Source organism: Leuciscus leuciscus (genome assembly GCF_965113295.1).
Source record: "Leuciscus leuciscus genome assembly, chromosome: 17".
Classification (NCBI taxonomy): Eukaryota; Metazoa; Chordata; class Actinopteri; order Cypriniformes; family Leuciscidae; genus Leuciscus; species Leuciscus leuciscus.
Window position 1 is genome coordinate 26,818,918 of NC_138741.1, and position 18,614 is coordinate 26,837,531.

At 36.6% G+C, this 18,614-nt stretch overlaps 2 protein-coding genes across 9 annotated transcripts in view; both read left to right on the plus strand.

Annotated features, from left to right (window-relative positions):
* The window catches only part of baz1a (bromodomain adjacent to zinc finger domain, 1A), a 28,114-nt gene extending 19,515 nt beyond the window's left edge, over positions 1 to 8,599 (plus strand). For 4 of the 8 annotated variants that reach the window (XM_082142287.1, XM_082142290.1, XM_082142289.1 and 1 more), the window contains exons 23-28: positions 3,139 to 3,386; positions 3,793 to 3,980; positions 4,102 to 4,436; positions 6,745 to 6,920; positions 7,105 to 7,192; positions 7,574 to 8,599. In XM_082142287.1, coding sequence (XP_081998413.1) covers positions 3,139 to 3,386; positions 3,793 to 3,980; positions 4,102 to 4,436; positions 6,745 to 6,920; positions 7,105 to 7,192; positions 7,574 to 7,746 — 1,208 coding nt within the window. In that variant the 3' untranslated portion in view covers positions 7,747 to 8,599. The remainder of the gene's footprint in view (positions 1 to 3,138; positions 3,387 to 3,792; positions 3,981 to 4,101; positions 4,437 to 6,744; positions 6,921 to 7,104; positions 7,193 to 7,573) is intronic. The other 4 variants (XM_082142288.1, XM_082142291.1, XM_082142292.1 and 1 more) reach the window with 1 other exon arrangement.
* A 522-nt stretch (positions 8,600 to 9,121) lies between these two features.
* On the plus strand, positions 9,122 to 14,196 carry cfl2 (cofilin 2 (muscle)). Its single transcript, XM_082142385.1, has 4 exons — positions 9,122 to 9,285; positions 11,050 to 11,357; positions 11,843 to 11,919; positions 13,215 to 14,196. The coding sequence occupies exons 1-4, from the start codon at positions 9,283 to 9,285 to the stop codon at positions 13,325 to 13,327; spliced, it is 501 nt and encodes a 166-aa protein (XP_081998511.1). The 5' UTR covers positions 9,122 to 9,282; the 3' UTR covers positions 13,328 to 14,196.
* Positions 14,197 to 18,614: the final 4,418 nt, after the last annotated feature.

Here is an 18,614-nt window from a genome sequence, read left to right on the forward strand (position 1 = left end):
AACCGTTCGGTACGAGGCTTTCGGTTCGGTTTTCGGTACGCATTTTCAAACCGAACGGTTCGTTGGACCATTTTTCCTGCCGGCCAAAATTTCGTTATTTCAAATGTAGGCGCGTTGCGTGTGGCAAGCGCGCTCATAATGAGACGCCGGCGCGACCACAACATTGCCCAACATCAAATGGCAAACGTGATGCAAGCGGAACGAAACTGATCGTTATTGTGTGGTTGAAGGACCATTTATCAGTTTGGACCAGTGCAGCGCGAGCCGATCGTGATCATGCGACACTGTTACTACACAGCGCTAATAAGAGATCCAGTAAAGAAAGCATTTGAATTCGCCACAGCAGTAATAACATCGCTGCGAGATCTAGTGAGAAACATTCACATTTCTCTGTTATTAACGGATCAAACAGCGCGGACGTGGAAACCTGGAAGAAACATTGTGCCATGAATGAACTATCCAGTGTCCATAGATCAGCAACATTCACCGTGGAATGGATTTACTGTAGTAACACTAACTGTAACCATGGAAGTTTGGCAGGAATAGTAGGCTATAATGCCTTCAAGTAACATTACGTCGGTTTTATTTTGACATTATGAATACAATTGCTGCCCTCAAATGTTAATCTGAACTAAAATAAACCTTTGTTTATAACTACTACAATATTACATTTCATTTTTTCCAAGGAGCTGTTTTGTTTTATATGCTCCTAAGAAGAGTCAATTATAGCTCCAGAATTGCTCAAAGTAAAAAAAAATCATACTTTATGATGTTAGTTTTAATAAAAAATTAAATCAAGGAAATTTCTCTGGCATTTCTTTCTTTTTGCTGTATCAAAAACATACCGAACCGTGACACAAGTGTACCGTATCGAACCGAACCATGAATTTTGTGAACCGTTACACCCCTACTGATAACAATAACTAGGTTGGCCCACACTGGCTGATAACAGGTTAATCAACTGATATAAATTATTACATTTTAAAGTTGTTAGTAAATGTTGAAATTAACAAATGAACAATACTTTTATTAACCTTAGTTAATGTTACAAATGGACTCTTATTGTAAAGCGTTACCATTTCATATACATACAAACAGATATGCTTAAAGATGGCCATATTTAAACATGCATGAACATATCGATTTGCTTTCTCACATCACTAGCTTTAAATATGCAACTTCGCTGGATAACGAATGCATAAAAGCTACCAGCTAGATGTAACTAATGCAAATAGATGGTAACAATCGTGACATTAAACATTTGGGTTGGACTTTCATGTGTTTTTGTCACCAGCTATGTTTCCATCCAAAGTTGCGAATTTAGCGTATTGTGGTTGCGGGAGAATTGAATTAAATTGAACATCTAAAAAAACGAATAAATTGTCATTCATCTGTTGCACAAAAGCAACAAGTACAACTAAAACAAAATAGAAACGATTTACAGGCCAGAGTCTCTATCTATTTATAACATGTTTGCAGCGTTGAACAATGTAGCCAATCACAGACATATGTGTTGATTTCTTGAACGCCAATCAGATGCATTTAAGATAGAATCCCCTCACCGCTCAAAATTGACTTTTTGTTCAGTGCTGAATTCTGCATACTGGCAAATCATCTGATTATAGCAAACAAAGTGTAGATATTATGAAAGATTCATTGTGCAGCCAGTTTCATTGATAATAACAGAGATTTGTGAGATCGCGATGAACTGAGATGTCAGCTTTTTAGGAATTATTAAGGGAGAAATCCGTCCCGCGCAGGTCTCTAATGTAGACTTTAAAAACAAACGACTAACGTTATATTTACATTAACAGTAGCCTAGGCTGCAATCTAGTGTATGTGAACCTTTTTGCAGATAAACACAAGTGCATTTTCGGACAAGTTAATTGAGTAAATCATACTCCCACTACGGTAATTAATAACAGACTATAGTAAACACATTTCCTAAATAGGCCTGTGTATCTTACATTTTATGAAATAGTACCATTAGTTAAAAATAAAGTTTAAAATGCTTCCTGTTCGCATATTTCATAATAAAATGACAATTACCCTTTCTGAAAATTTTTTTTTTTGTCATCATTCATAGATTTCATGTTAAAATAATATACAGATGCACTACCCTCTTCAAAATACAGCTGATATATTGTTGTACTTATTATTTATTGGAAAGTTTGCCAATGGATAAATCAGCTTAATCATTAGATTAATCGGAAAAATAATCGTTAGATTAGTCGACTAATCGAAGAAATAATCGACAGATTAATCGACAACAAAAATAATCGTTAGATGCAGCCCTAATTAGATCAGACAGCGCTGGCGTGGAAACCAGGAGAAACATTGTGCCATGAATGAACTAGTTATAGTCTTTTAAGTCCACAAATCAGCAACATTCACCATGGATTTAATGTAGTAACACTAACTGCAACCATGAAAATTTGGCAGGAATAGTAAAATGCTTTCAAGTACGTCTCACATATTTTTCCAGCACTTCAAAACTCAAATATTATCATGTTATTTTTAATGTGGTGACCAAAATATTATTTGTTCATCCTTCAAATATTACCCCATTTATAAAACTAAAAGTTTCAAGATGTAGGAAAACGGACTTCATTGGTGTAAAATTGGAGCATCATCTCAGCCTTGACAGCAAACATACTTCTAATGTTGCATCTAGTCATCAAATGAATTACTTTATAATGATATGAAAACATGTACTGTACTGTAGTGTCCTGTATACAGTTTCATTATCTATGTTTTAAATCATTATCTGAAGTGTCCCGCTCTGTGCAGGTGTCAAAACAAACTCCATAAGGCTTTAGTGATTTCGCCTCTAGAGGCTGCTCTCGTACTGTATAATGACAGCGGACCCTTATTACTCGCTCCAGCAATCGACACAACACAACACTTAAAAACTATTGTTGTTGTTGGTTTTTTTTTACTGGAACAATTTGTCATGTGTTAATTAATCAGCAAAACCAATCAATCGGTCAACCTCTCATTTCTTGTTTACCAATTTGTGAGACTCACCAGCTGTTTGCTTAAAAATGTATTTATCAAACTAAGAGTGTTTTTTATTTTAGCACATATTGGTTTAAATTATCAGTACTTAACCCATTTTCATCTGTGTGCTCTCAACAGATGGCAGTGAAAGTGGGCGGCAGGTAAAGACTGTGCAAGAACGCTGGCGTGAGTCTCTGTTGGCCTGCTCCAGCCTGTCACAGGTTTTCCTGCATCTCTCTACACTTGAGCGCAGCGTTGTCTGGGCCAAATCCATCCTCAATGCCCGCTGTAAGGTGTGCCGTAGGAAAGGAGACGCTGAGAATATGCTTCTATGTGACGGCTGTGAGAGAGGCTATCACATCTTCTGTGTTCGGCCAAAACTGAAGGTGAGAAATATAGTTTTTGGAAGGTTTGATTTAGGCGACACCATTTTTACAGTTCTTTGTCATAATTAACTCTATCTTGCCATATAGTTATAAGGTGTGTGTGTGTGTGTGTGTGTGTGTGTGTGTGTGTGTGTGTGTGTGTGTGTGTGTGTGTGTGTGTGTGTGTGTGTGTGTGTGTGTGTGTGTGTGTGTGTGTGTGTGTGTGTGTGTGTGTGTGTGTGTGTGTGTGTGTGTGTGTGTGTGTGTGTGTGTGTGTGTGTGTGTATACATAAACACATGCAGCCAAGAACAAAATACAGATACATATCAGGAATCTATTTATAAATCTTTTAATACTTTGTCTAAGTAGAACATCTTTTAAACTTACGAGTTCTGAATAAAGTTTTGATATTCCTTTGTTCTACAGGCTGTTCCTTCTGAAGACTGGTTCTGCCCTGAGTGCCGCCCCAAACAGCGCTCTCATAGAATAAATTCCCGTCAGCGCTCCTCCGTTGACTCGGAAGAAGAAATGGAGGACGAGGAGGAGTCTGAACAAGAGGAGGAAGAATCAGAAGAGGAAGAAGAAGAGTCAGAGGAAGAGTCAGAGGAGGAAGAGTTAGTGGACTTTTTTTTTTAATGTTTTTTTTTTAATGTTTTTTTTTTATTTAGTCAATTTATGCAGAAAGAGACCAGAAATGTCATGCAAGTTGTTTTCTTTTTTTCATTTATTTAACAGAGTGTCCAAAAAGGATGCCATCAAACTTCCACTCCAGAGCAATAAAGGAGGTCGTTTGAACACCAAATCAAAACAAGCTGAATCGGGTCATTCCACGCCTCGCTCGCAGCAGAGCACACCCAAACAGAGCCAGTCTGCTAATAAAGGAGGCTCCAAAAACTCAGGGAAGAAATCCATCTCGGTGTCCAATGGCAAACCCCCACCCCGGGCAGGAAGCCGTTCCAGTGCTCGTCTTAGTCTAGAGGTGCTCGCCACTAATGGCACAACAGCCAAATCCAGCAACCAGTCCAGTCCTGCTGCAGAGAATACAGACTCAAGGAAGAGACCCATTACTGGTAAGGAGTGTGAGTGATTTCGCTCAAAAAATAAAAAAATCTTTTTTAAATGCATCACATCAAATTAGGATACAGAATGAAAGAAAAGGATGAAATAGAACCATCTATTTTTTTTATTTGTTTTACATTTTTATATTAAGCTGGGTTTTAGAGAAAATAGCATTGAAACACTTACATACTTGACCTTTGAATTAGACACCTACACGTTTACATTGTTGCGGTTCTTCCCATACTGTCCGTAACGCTCTGTTTAGTTCCTGTCTCTTATGAAGCCCCTTTTTCCGAAGAGTGCAATGTGCCCTTATTGGTCGGCTGGACCAGTGTGGTGTTATTAGTCAACTGCTTTGAGCATGTTTTGGAAATGAGCTGCGTGTCTCTGTGTGAATGAGAGACACAACAGACGCAACATTCATTGCGCAGTTTCATTGACCACATACACTGAAGCACGCCGAGTTTTTCAGCCTCTGCAGTCTCACTATATGAGAATATGAATGCATTTCCAGAGCCGTTCTGTGAGTCACTGAAGTTCATCAGCAGTTGCATTTAAGAAAAAATATCTTTACATCATTAACACACGGAAATTTAGATATCGCAATTTAATAATAATACTAACACTAATAATAACAATAAATGATCAAAAATTTAGGAATAATCACACTTTCTTCTATGTTGTAATTTTACTCAGTTGTGCCACGTTGTTTGACAGTTTAATTTCATATAAAAGATCAATTAAATTAATGTTTTATGTCTTCATTTGATTCACATCACAGAATTTGTGGAAAACAGAACATTTCATAGAAATGTTATTTTTATTACTAAAATTGTTGTTTTTATTCATATTCAAGCATCACAGACAGCGACCAAGGCAGCTCTGGCATAAGGTCAATAACAATTCTACAAATTACTTATTTGAAAGAAAATGGTTTCTTTACAGTTATTGAGGTAAACATGCCTAAATTACAGAAAAAAGGTACCGTTGGCTAACAGCACCGAATTTCAGGTACCGGTGTCTGCCACGGAGCCAGAGAAAGCAGTTATCATGTATAGGTATGAAACCGCTTCACAAACAGTCTTTTCAACATCAGAGTATAGTTATTTCTCTTACAAATATTCAAATAATCACAGTAGAACTGGGATAAAAGTTTATAGTTCAGATATAAACACTGATGGTCTACAGTAGTGATCAAAGCAGAATACTTCAAATAACTATCATTACATCTTTACACCAGTAGGTGGCGACAAGTGACTTAACATTTATTTGTCAGTAAAACATTCATTCAAGTGATTCATTCAAAAATGCTGATTCATCCAGTAATGAAACAAGTGTTTATGAGCGAGTCATTAAATGAAACATTCAAACCGTTTAAAAAAAATTTTTTATTACTTAAACCTTTTTAAATGGACTGCAGCAGTTAACATTTTGTCAGAACCTCTAGTAAACGGCATGCTATTTTGTTTAGTTGTCTGTTTAGAATCATGATCTCTATTTGAAACAAAAAATTGTAATTTTCAATTTATCCAGAATCGTGCAGCTCTACTAAAGTGGTGTCTTAAATTGTTCTGGTTCATACGGTCAGAATCTAATATTTTGAGGCATGCAACACACTGAGGTCTCTCCTCATCCACCGTTGTACTGGTGAATCCAAAGGCAAGATATGCCTCGTCATATTTTCTTGTCTTTAAGGCTGTCTTCACTGTTTGTACGTGATTATGAGTTCTATTTGCTTTTCTTTTGTCATTCACACCATTCACGTCTGGACGTTTTGTTTTGGTTGTTGTGACGTTTAAATTAGATCCATTGTCTGCTTTACATTTACATTTATGCACTGACAGCCCTTTCACAAACTTCTCCATGCTTAATGCAGAACCATGTATCATTCATTTATGTTTGTACACGTCTCCCTACAATATTCAATTCAGATTATTTGATCGCATCATCTAGTCATCTGTTATTGCATGACAACAACCGCTACAACTGATAACAGACTGCTCAAGTGGGTACAATGAGTAATCTTGAGGTAATAAAATGTCAAATTTGGTGTTCAATTGTTTACTTACGTGGCAAGAAGCTGCATAATAAGTGGGATAATTTCACAGTGGGGTCTTGTATCACCCTGAAGAGGTTTCTTTTGCATAATCTGCTTACTATACACTATGCCTTATCCTTGCCGTGCCCCCAAGTTTTGGAACTACTGCACTAAAGAAAGTTAAACATGTTTAAAAAAGCTTAATAGGACCCATTTTAAGAGTTGTTTCATCTAAGACTTGTTCACAACTCATGTATTGTGGTTTGATGGTGTTTCTCCAGCAGAGGTCTCCCCAAAAGCCAAGATCATCTTGGCTCCCACCACCACTTCTTCCAACCGTCGAAGCTCAGGGAGAAACCTAGGCGTCCACGAGCTGTCAGCCTGTGAGCTGCTCACTGTGGACCTGGTCAGACATGAGGACAGCTGGCCCTTCAAGAAACTGGTGTCCAGAACTCAGGTAGTGAGCCGATCACACTTATATCCCTCTGTAACAGGGTCATAAAACCCCCATTCTTGGTTGATTTATAACCAGCGGGACTCTTAAATAATCTGTGCAATAGTTATGCGTGACATCTCGCTATCCCAGCTTTACACTGAGACATTATTTTCATGTATTTAATGACTACTTTTTATTTTTTTAGGTGCCCGATTACTATGACATAATCAAAAAACCCATCGCCTTGAGCACAATCAGGGAAAAGGTCAACAACTGTGAATACCAAACTGTTGGTAAGTTAACTTTTTTTTTTTTTTGTGGAAGGAAGGTTTAAATCTAAATATTTTGGTAGAGTCAGGCTAGTTGTCTAAAGGGCAATTTTTAACTATGGAGTCAAAACCCACTTAAATTAGAATCATTTTCTGGTAATTGTATGAATCCTGTTTAAAATACTCTAAACTCAAACCCAAATAAAAGCGTAATTGCCTGTTTCATGGTAAGTTCCATGTTCTTGTGTTGGGGCATGTACACATTGACAACAGAAATATCTACTTGAGTAAATAGCATGTCAACATAAGCCCCAGACTCCACTATATTAAAATGTAATAATCATATCCAAGCACAACATAAGTCACTGCTGATTGTAATTTCTAATTGTGTTTTTAATCTTACAGCGGAGTATATAGAGGATGTGGAGCTCATGTTTTCCAACTGTCTGGAGTACAACCCACGCACCACCAATGAAGCAAAAGCCGGTCAACGTCTCCAGGCCTTCTTCCATTCTGAGCTTCAGAGACTCGGCCTGGCTGACCGCATGACCCCTCCACAGAAACGGCCACGGATGTAAACAAAACCCCGTCTTCCACACAAACACGCCAACTGGCCAAGACCGAAAGTCCGTTCATAATCTGCTGTCTAATTATGTAGTTCTGTGACATTTGTGGAATGTTCATAAACATTCCAGGATGGTTTGACTCAATAAAAATTCTACCTAGCCCTTGTACACAAGAAAATGTATTTGCAAAAGTGCAGTGTGCAAACAAAAAGGCATGCTGAAGGATATCAAGCGGCATTTATCTTCACAGCTAGTGACAGGAGTACAAATCGGCCTTTAATCCTATGGAGCAAAGTGGAGAAACTGCTGTGAAGAAAAAAAATATTTGCACTGTTTTCTGATAAGTTTTTTTTGCGTTCACATTAACTCAGGACAAAATGCATTGTGTATTTTTGTCTGTAATTTCAAAATGGTGCATTTTGTTTTTTTGTACATCAACTGCATTTGTAGACTACTATTTTGTATAGCTTTTTACAGACCAGAGTCTCTGTTGTGACTATAAATTAAGTCAAAGGAAAAAGTAGAATTTCTGTTCTGTAGTTAAATAGTTGTAAAGAGAAACTCAGTTATTTTGGTGTGGTCCCTATAGCTTGCATAAACACTACTTAGGAACCAGACACACTTTTTGTTGTTTTATTTTTCAGTTTTTGGTTATTTATTTAGATTTGGGTATAATTTGCTTGCTTTATTTATAAGATTGTCATAGTTTGTTTTTGTCTTTTTTTTTCTTTCTTTTTTTTTCTTTTTTTTTTTCTCAGAAAGCTTGATGAATCAGTTTTCCCCTCATGGTTCTTAAAGATTCATTTTACCTGCTGTGTAATTCTTTTTTCTGTATGTAAAATAAATTGTTAATATTTTGGCTTGACCACTTGTTTTCATCACTGATTTCCATTTTTGCACAAACTTGTATACGTGTGTTCAGCAGAAGCCTCAGTTAGGTGCACTTTCAATGAAGATTGTCCAGTATAACTTTTAATTTGCTTTAGGTTCTTTTAAAGTTTTTACAACAGACCATCAGTTAATGTGCCTCCAACTAGTGTGAAGTCACTGAAAACCTGACAGTAATAGAGGTAATTTAGGCATGAAAAGATCTCTAGTGAATACTGGAAAAAAAAAATTTGTACATTATTCTCAGTTTTTCTCTACACTAGAGCTAAATCTATCAATGACATTATAGAAATTCTGGTCTATAATGTCATTGATAGATTTAGCTCTAGTGTAGAGTAAAACTTCTGACTGACTATTATGTAACGTTTATGATTTAAAAGTTGAAACAATTTGCATTATATTTTGATTAGGCTATATTTAAGTGACTGCTGTAATTCACATTTATGATATCTCTTGCCAACTGTCCCAAAGACAGTGAATGACAGTGCATATGCTCGAGCAGTCCTTCACTGCGGCTGTGCAGTGATGTCTGTCTGTCTTTCTTTCTCTCTCTCTCTCTCTCTCTCTCACACACACACACTCACACTGTCTCGGCTGTTCACATTCACAGATAGAAGTACCAAGAAAATAATCGTTCATTGATTCATCGCATCGGACAGTATGGTAAGGACAGTTTTTTTTTTTCTCACACGTAGTCAATTCTTAATTCATAACAGATGTTATAATGTTATTTTGAAACTCTTTCTGTCAAACTTTTGACCAGCAACTGTCACGTTTTCATCTCTGGCAGGATCTGTATTGCGGCGCTGTGGCGCTCTAGCGGATCCGTCAATGTATGCGCTCCGGCTGAAAAATATAATGCTTTATTCGGCTCCAAGTTTATTTTGTGGTTTCTGAAATCAGTTTAATTAGCTATAAATCTATATATCAGGCCTATAGCCATAGGCAGCCATTTTAAGCTAATTTTAGCCGGTGCTTTAATCACTCTCAGCGCATGCCTCCAACTTTTACTCACGGACGCTGGAGAAATAAATGACCGGGACTATACTGATGGACACAAACGCGTATAATCAGATTTGAATGAACTGTTTCATGCCATGAGACGACTATTATGTGTCCTTACAATTGAATTAGGCTACTTACTTATGATTCAATAGGATTTAGTGGTCATAGTGTGTGTGTGTGTGTGTGAGAGAGAGAGAGAGAGGGAGAGAGAAAGTCGGACGTCTACACCAGCTGCTCAGAGTGCGTCTCTGCGCATGCGCTACTAGTACTTTAGATACTAGTATATTACAATAGTTAATCGTACTTATTTATTAAATATTCAATAGATACAAAAAAATAAATAGTTACTTGTAAATGTGGAATAGGAACTAGTAAGGAGCTACTTGATATCTGATTGACACAACTCCATAGCACTTAACTGCTTAAAAAATTGCCATAACTAGCAAGTTATGCTATATTTTACAGTAAAATATCTAAACATTCTTAAATCAAGATACATTTGCTTGACAAACAAGACTTAATAAAAAAAAACTCACTAAATTTTGGTAATTGTTTCAGAAAACAAGACTTAACATCTTAACTAATTTTGAATATGCTGATTTAAGAATGTTTTAGATATTTGTACTAAAAAACAAGAAAAATACTGAGAAAACCTTTTTTTTTCATTGCAGTGCGATTAGAATATTAACAGTAACCGAAGAATAAGTAGTACAAGTATCTAAGTTCTGATAATTAGTAATCAGCATTGCTTACGAATATCTTGTTTTAAAATATTGAATAGTCCTCTAATAATATCTAATAAGTACTATATTCAATAATTACCATTAAAACTAGATACTAGTCAGTATAAGAATAGTTGCTAGCAGATAAAAATACAGGGTAATAAGTTAGTTTCCAGTACGTTTTAAGGAATAAATCCTAAAATGGCATGTGGGTAGTGTAGAGAGAGAAGTTCATAGACGTCAAGCACTCGTTTGTTCGAATGGATCAGTGCACCGAGTTTCAACCTTCCGAGGGCCCCGTTTGTTTTGAGCGTGAAGTATCATTGATCATGAATCCAAATGTCTTTAAAAAGTCCCAGGAGGAGCTCTCATAGTTGTATCGTGGCCCAGGCACCCCACTATGACTTGGCCTTCCAGTCCATTTTGGAACGGGAGTGAGAGATTTGAACTGTGGTGAGAGACCAGCTGGCTATGCGCAGCACGTACGTGAGTCAGGGTTTGTGAGCAGCGCTGGATCAGTCAGTGCCAAATCTGACGCCTTGTTACTCCTAATATTGCCTGGTAGTTATTTTTTACTATGGATATGTATTATGATGCTGGTGATTCTGCTACTGACATCCAAGTATGGATCTACAGACTTGTATCTTTGCTGTTTTCATCTCAATCAACTGTTTTCACCCCAGTCTCTTCCTCATCACAGGCCTCTGGTGTCACAGTCAATGATGAAGTGCTCAAAGTCTTCAATGACATGAAAGTGCGGAAGTCCTCGGGCTCAGACGAGGTGAAAAAGCGCAAAAAGGCAGTGCTGTTCTGCCTCAGCGACGACAAGAAGAAGATCATCGTAGAGGAGGGCAAGCAGATCTTAGTTGGAGACATTGGAGAATCTGTCGACGACCCCTACGCCTGCTTCGTCAAGCTCCTACCTCTTAATGACTGCAGATACGGCTTATATGATGCCACTTATGAAACTAAAGAGTCTAAGAAAGAAGACTTGGTATTTATATTTTGGTACGTAGTCTGTCTGGAAAGGTTGTTATAGTTTAGGAAAATTATTCAGATTTCAGATTTATTTTGTATATATTTATGCATTTTTCTATTTATTCACACATTTATTTATGCATTTTTGAATTTAGTTGAATTTTTAGAAAGTTTTAGACGTTTTTTATTTAAAATTGTAGAATTTTGATTTTATAAAAAAAATTTAAGTATTAGTTTTTTATCTCTTATACCTTTCTTGAACAACAAGCGAACTGAGATAGGTTATTTTATGTAATTTTTCTATGTGAATTTTAATTTAAAAAATGTATAGAATACACTGAAGTAAAACAGACCATCCAACATTGATTGACATTAATTTACTTCTGTTAAAAATATCAAACTTGCTGTTTGTTTCTAATGAACTCTGCAATACGTTGTTTAAAGTTCTTACACTAAGTAAATTCATCTCAATTTTTTGTTTGCATTCATATTGAACATTGTTATTTTGACTTTAGGGCCCCTGAAGGTGCGCCGTTAAAAAGCAAGATGATATATGCTAGCTCAAAAGATGCCATTAAGAAGAAGTTTACAGGTGAGTACTGTCATATTCACTAATAATGCATCTTTACAAAACAGATCCTGGGTTCTGCATGCTGATTGGCAATACAGTCTTCCAGGAAAAGCACAATATAGTAACAGCCATCCATATATATATATATACACACACACACACACACACACACACACACACATAGATGCCTCATTAATGTCTGTTTCTATGGGCTGCCATACGGTCAAATCCAGTCTGTGACCACTCGAGAACAAGTTGACTGTGCATCAGCAACCTAGTCATTCAGATGTTTGAATATAATATAATAATAGACATTAGCAGGTTATTTGGTTACACTTTATTTTAAGGTGTCAAGTGTTACAGTGTAATTATACATTTAAGTACTGAGTAATAATAATTAACGACTTGTAATTACTATAGGGTTAAGATTACGGTTAGGGTGTGGTTTAGAGTTAGTTGCATGTAATTATGCTCAATTTATAGTAATTACTATAGCGACAAAGACACTGTGAAATGACTGCATCTGAAATCGCATACTTGGCTTCTGCAAGCAACCATTGGCTGCATCCGCATACTTCCCTACTATATAGTAGACGAAAAACAGTATGTGACAAAAGACGCATGTCTGAATTCACTGTTCTCATAAAAGAGTAGTTAAAATGTACCCGGATGACCTAGCCTACTACTTCCGGAGACATTCTGAAGTGTGCATAAGATGGGCACTTTACTATCCCATGAGGCCACGGGAGAGGATTTGTGAATGGCTGGTAGGTCACATGATAATGTACACACTCATACTATATAGAACATACTTTTTTAGCGGTCGTGAAATAATTACTTATTCAAAATTAGCACCTACTCAAGAGAGTATGCGATTTTGAAACGCAGCCATTGTCTAGTTGGTGTATATCACTGAAATATTACCACTACTATTAAAAAGATTTTGCTGTATATACAGTATATAAACTTTAACTAAACCAATGCCTAAATCAAAAATTGTAGCCATGACTTTCTTTGCCAGTTTACTACACATAGACTAAGAAGTAAGTCATTTGTAGCTTGATTTCGAAGCGCTGGAGAATCCCGACCAGCTGGACACAACAACACTGGCTCAAACATGTTATGCAAGTAATTGCATTTTGATGAAAGATTATGAAGACAAACTTGTTTTTTTTTTGTTTAGTTTTTTGCACTGAAGAATCGTTCACTGAAGTTAATATTCAAATAAAACCCCCACAGTGGGAAAATAACTGAGCGTCATTTCTAAAATGAAAAAGTTTTTTTGAAATCTTATGCAATCATGCCTCTTTTTTCAGGTATCAAACACGAATGGCAGGTTAATGGTTTAGACGACATCCAGGACCGCTCAACCCTGGCAGAGAAGTTGGGAGGAAGTGTGGTCGTATCGCTGGAGGGGAGACCGTTGTAAACCCAACAGCCATGTGCCATCTGGATTCCACACGCTTTCATCTTAGCAGCTGTCTCTATCATTTGATCCTGAAGGAATAGCCCTAGTTTGTCTTTCTTTTATTTTATTTTTTATTTTATTTTTTTCACATTAAGGAGATCTCATTAACATATGCAAAAAAAAAAAAAACTCTACCAGCTGAATGCCAGCTTAATTTTGCAGTTCATATTAGTTTTTGTATGTCCCCAAAGAACGTTCTGTCTCCCTCTGCGTTTTGCCAAACGACAGTAGAAAGCTCGGATGTTCACGTAGATTAACCAGCACAAACTCAGTTGATATCTTTATCGTGTATCTTCAGAGATATTCTATTATGCTGTCAGAGAACTATATGAGAATGCTGTACGTTAATGCCTCACAGCAATGCATTAACAAGTGACAAGCACTTTACAAGCCTGAAGCTGTTTATTTCAACTCTTCTACCTAATCTGGCTTATTTGACACGGTTTATGCAGATAAACAAAGCACTTTTCGTTTTTACACTACCAGTTGAAGGAGGACTTTCTGTCTGGAATTTCTGTGTCTGTCAACCCGGAATTGAAGTTACCACAGTTTTCATTCCTGTTACGCATATGGACATTAACAGATGGGGCTTGAACTGTTCCATTGCAGCCTTTGATTCAAATGCACCGCAGAACGTGAAGGCCGAGATGCTTGCAATGTTTTTTTTAACACTACATGAAAATACAATATTATCTGTAATGATGGCATTATTTGCAGCCTGAAGTGAAACCTTGTTTTTGAGATCGAGGAAGGTGCCACTTTGAAATAAAATCTTGTGGCGGAATTCTTGGATGGATTTCTTGGCTCAATTAAACGGTCTGATTTCATTAGAGTGTCACCTCAATAACCTGTGCTATGTTTGACCTGTGTGTATTTAGTCATCACAATTGCTTAATTGAACGAGTTGTTTAATGAAAAAATATTTTTCTTATGCATTATTTTATTAATTCATAATTATTAACTATTTTTTTAATTATCAAGTCAAGGATAACCTGTAAAGATTTTAAAGCAAAGACTATCGTTCTGTCTATTCATCCATCCATCTATCATTTGTTCAATCTCCATCTAACTTATTCTATCACTGTATCTGAGTATTGTTACATCTGTTGTTCTGTTCATCGTTCTATCCATCCATCCTCTATCGGTCATTCTATCTATCCATCTATCTATCTATCTATCTATCTATCTATCTATCTATCTATCTATCTATCTATCTATCTATCTATCTATCTATCTATCTATCTATCTATCTATCTATCTATCTTTAGAACTATTGTTCTATCTATTGTTTTGTCTATCATTCCATCCATCCGTTCTATCTCCATCTATCTATTCTAACATTCTATCCATCTATTGTTCTATCCATTTATCTATCTATCTATATAACTATTGTTATATCTATTGTTCTGTCTATCGTTCCATCATCCATCCATCCGTTCTATCTCCATCTATCTATTCTAACATTCTATCATCTATTGTTCTAGCCATCCATCGTTCTGTCTGTCTATCGATCATTCGTTCATTCTTTCTATCTCCATTTTTTCGATCATTCTAACTATTCTATCATTCCATTCATCCATCCATCCATCAATCAATCATTCCATCCATCTATCAATTGATCATTCCATCCATCCATCCATCCATCCATCCATCCATCCATCCATCCATCCATCCATCCATCCATCCATCCATCCCTTAATGCTGTATAGATACAGAACTATTGAAAGTACATAAAGCCAATACAAACTTAAAGACTTTTTAAATATGCTTTAAGCAATCTTTCTTTTTCTAGTGGCTGATTTTTTTGTAAGTATTTGGTTAGGTTTGTATTGTTTTGGGGCATTCTGAATCTTGTATACTAAGCTAGTAAAGCGTTGAACACACTAGGAGAAAATCTGATATTTATATCTGGGGCAGCCCCATACCTGCATGTCTTAAAGCATTTAATAAAGTTTAAATGAACAGCTCAACCACCTTTAACTACTCCTCACAGGCCAAGCGGTTTCTATGAGCGTGGTCTTGCAGTAGATCTGGGCTTGAGGCCAGTGGCTGCTTTTCCCTTTGGAGAATTTGATCCGCAGGCAGGGAGCAATCCTCTGCTGCTCAGCGCTATTTATGGCCAGCGTGCTTTTGTGTCTTGTCATCGTTGTCCACAAATGGCAAAACTGAACATGCTTCCAAAGAGCTACAAAAGGGACACTGGTGGACAGACAGGCTGGCCAGCGGTTATAAAGAGTGTTTATCACTCTTGAATGAAGTAGCTCAGATGAAAGGAAGGTCTCCGTTTCAGTGAAAAACTGCTCTCAAATATCACACGATAAAGAAACAAACAATGTTAGATTGTCACAAAACTAATCCATGAAACCCCATTGTATAAAAGCTTTCAGGAAAGTACTGGCCTTCATCTGTGCTGTTGATTATAGTTCAGTTATGCACACATGTCCACATTGACGGCTTCTCTGGGAACTTTCTAGTAATGGTTATGAAACTAGTTCTCAGTGCATGTAGGCTCATATTGCGGGGGTGCAGACCTGGACATATAAACTCATACTGGTTTTTCAATGGCCAATGACAATATCTAGAGAGAAGAAAGACTGACTGCTGAAATGCCAATTATTACATTTCAATGATAGCAAATGTGATGTACACAAAATAAACACTTATTTTACAAAATATTTATTAAATTAGCCTAGATATATTATAGTCTTTATGTATGTTTATTATTTTGGAACTGACACATCAATGCAACAGTCTCAAAATATCCAAATATCAGCCAGTTAATAGGCCTGGGTGAAATATTGATCGGTTTCAGAAAATAGTTTTCGATTAATAAACTCTTGCACAAACATCTCTTCAGCTACACTATCATTGAAAAGAAAAGGTTTTTATGGGTTTACACGACCTGAAAAAGTTACGGTTATCATTTCCATGTAAACTACAAAAACGTGAATTTGTGAAAACGGTGATGTCATGCGCATGCGTGTATCGTGTTCAGTCTAGGCGCCTAGTGTTTTTTTTACAATGTGACATCGCCAACTACTGGCCTGGGAGCAGAATACAGCGTTTTTAGTTGTTTTCGCAGATCCGCGTGAATGGGGATCGCTTTGATAACGCTGTTGCCTGTATGCGAAAAACGCAAAGGAAAAACTTTTACGTTTTTAGTACATCGCTGTCATGTAAACATACCCTAAAAGTCCAGGAAAACTGAATGTTACAGGTGTATTTAGATATATCACAAGGTGATCAATAAAATGTTGTCCTAAACCTAACCCTACCCATAACTTATCAATGAAATTAGAGGGAATTGATTGGTGAATACTTATGTAAAGCACTAAACCAAGCCTAAACTTGACATCAACTGTAAACTTGTCCCTCAAAACTGATTGGTTGATTGGAATGTTGTTCCAGGATCAACAAAGACGTTGATCCAGGAACATTTTGTGGTGAAATCACGTTCACCAGTTAATTTGTAAAAAAAATAAAAAAATAAGATATACTAAAATTAGAATTAAAACAAAACTTGACAAGGATACATATCCAGATCTCTACCATCAATTAAGACACCATGCAGACAGCAAGAAAGTCACACGTTTATTTAACTGCCATCTTAAAAGATGCATCTATTTTGGGCCCACGTAGCCAACTTATAATGTCAGAGCTTTTATGTCCACCGCTGTACGAAACAAAGTGCCTTTCATGTAAGCCCTGATTCTCTGTGTCTGGACAAGTGAGCTGAAAATAAACAAATGACCTCTCCTTGCTATCCAGTAGATTCTGTGCTCTGAAAGGGTGTGCGCACTGAGTATTGATAGCTTGCTGCTGCAAAGCATGTGAGAATGTGCAACATGCTGTTAAAAATATTTCACAAATACTGTCAACTGGATTGGCTGTTCCTTCTGGTTTAAACAGAATGTCAGTGAGTTTAAGGGATGGAGGAATTTGAGCAAAGAGGAGGTGCAATCTTGAGTTATTAGAATGTTGTTTCTCAGAATAAAGAGGAACAAGACATTGACCTTCAGGTTTGCAGTGTTTCCGAGACTTTTGGATGGTTATGCAATGCATACGTCATGATTTACTCTAACAGTTGCTGAAATTCATCGATAAACATTTTATGGGCATTTTAGTTAACTGAACAGTTTGATCAGTTGTTTAGCAATATATTTGTTATGTGTATTGCAGTGCAACATGACCTGTCGAGAGGGCATATCAATGTTATTGCATGTTGCAGGGTCACACGATTTCACTTTAGGACAAAGTTACTCAATATGTTATTATGAATGCTCACATCTGTGATGTTGATGCATGCATATCATTTCTCAATATGTTTTGATTTCATGAGCTTGTGTTTTGTTGTTTCAACGTCCCATTAACAAAAAAGAGAAATATATAGCATACACTTCATATACAGTAGTCAACATTTGAAATGGATCAAAACCTTTCATCAAAGTTATACATGAATTTTGAACAATACCCGTCCTTGATCCACTTCAAATGTTGACAACTGTATTAACACCTAACACTTGTCCATGTTGTTTTGACATCAATATTACGCAGCAGCAAAACAGCTTAAAAATAAAAACTATTTTGTACGTGGTCAGATACAATTCAATAAATAAGCATAAATTACAAATTTGTTCCCATGCCATTAACTTGAATGCACCAAAGTTGAGCAATTCATTTGAGGTTATCTGATTTTATACCTTATAATGACACGTATTTGGTGTACAGAAATCATTATTTACAGTTTTATGATGGTTAGTTCTCTGGAGGACCAAGATTGACACTTGACCATTGGTTGATCATTAGGCCTAGGATACCTAGTTCTTTCAGAAACCACAAACTACAACACGGACCAAAGCGGTGAGCAAAAGTCAGATAATTATTGTATTATCTGTCATTTTGTGATAAATAATAATTCTGTGAAGATTCAGTTCGGCTGCATTCTATCAAACTCATGATAAAACTCACTGACTCGCACTGATCTGGGTGGGGTGTTTCAGTAATAACGGAGTCAGTCACAAGATAAGCAGTGTTCCTTTCCATGGTTAAAGTCAGTTTGTCGCCCTCTATTGGTGAGTTATCACATAAACTCACATGTACCCTAAATAAATCAGTGAGAATTGTAGCAGTGACCCATATTCTGTGCAGATTTTGTGAGGGAATATTTCACTCGTACGACTGTAATGAAGTCTGTTATATAATCTCTTTATAACATAATAATTGTAATATATCTGAATAATAAGATAAA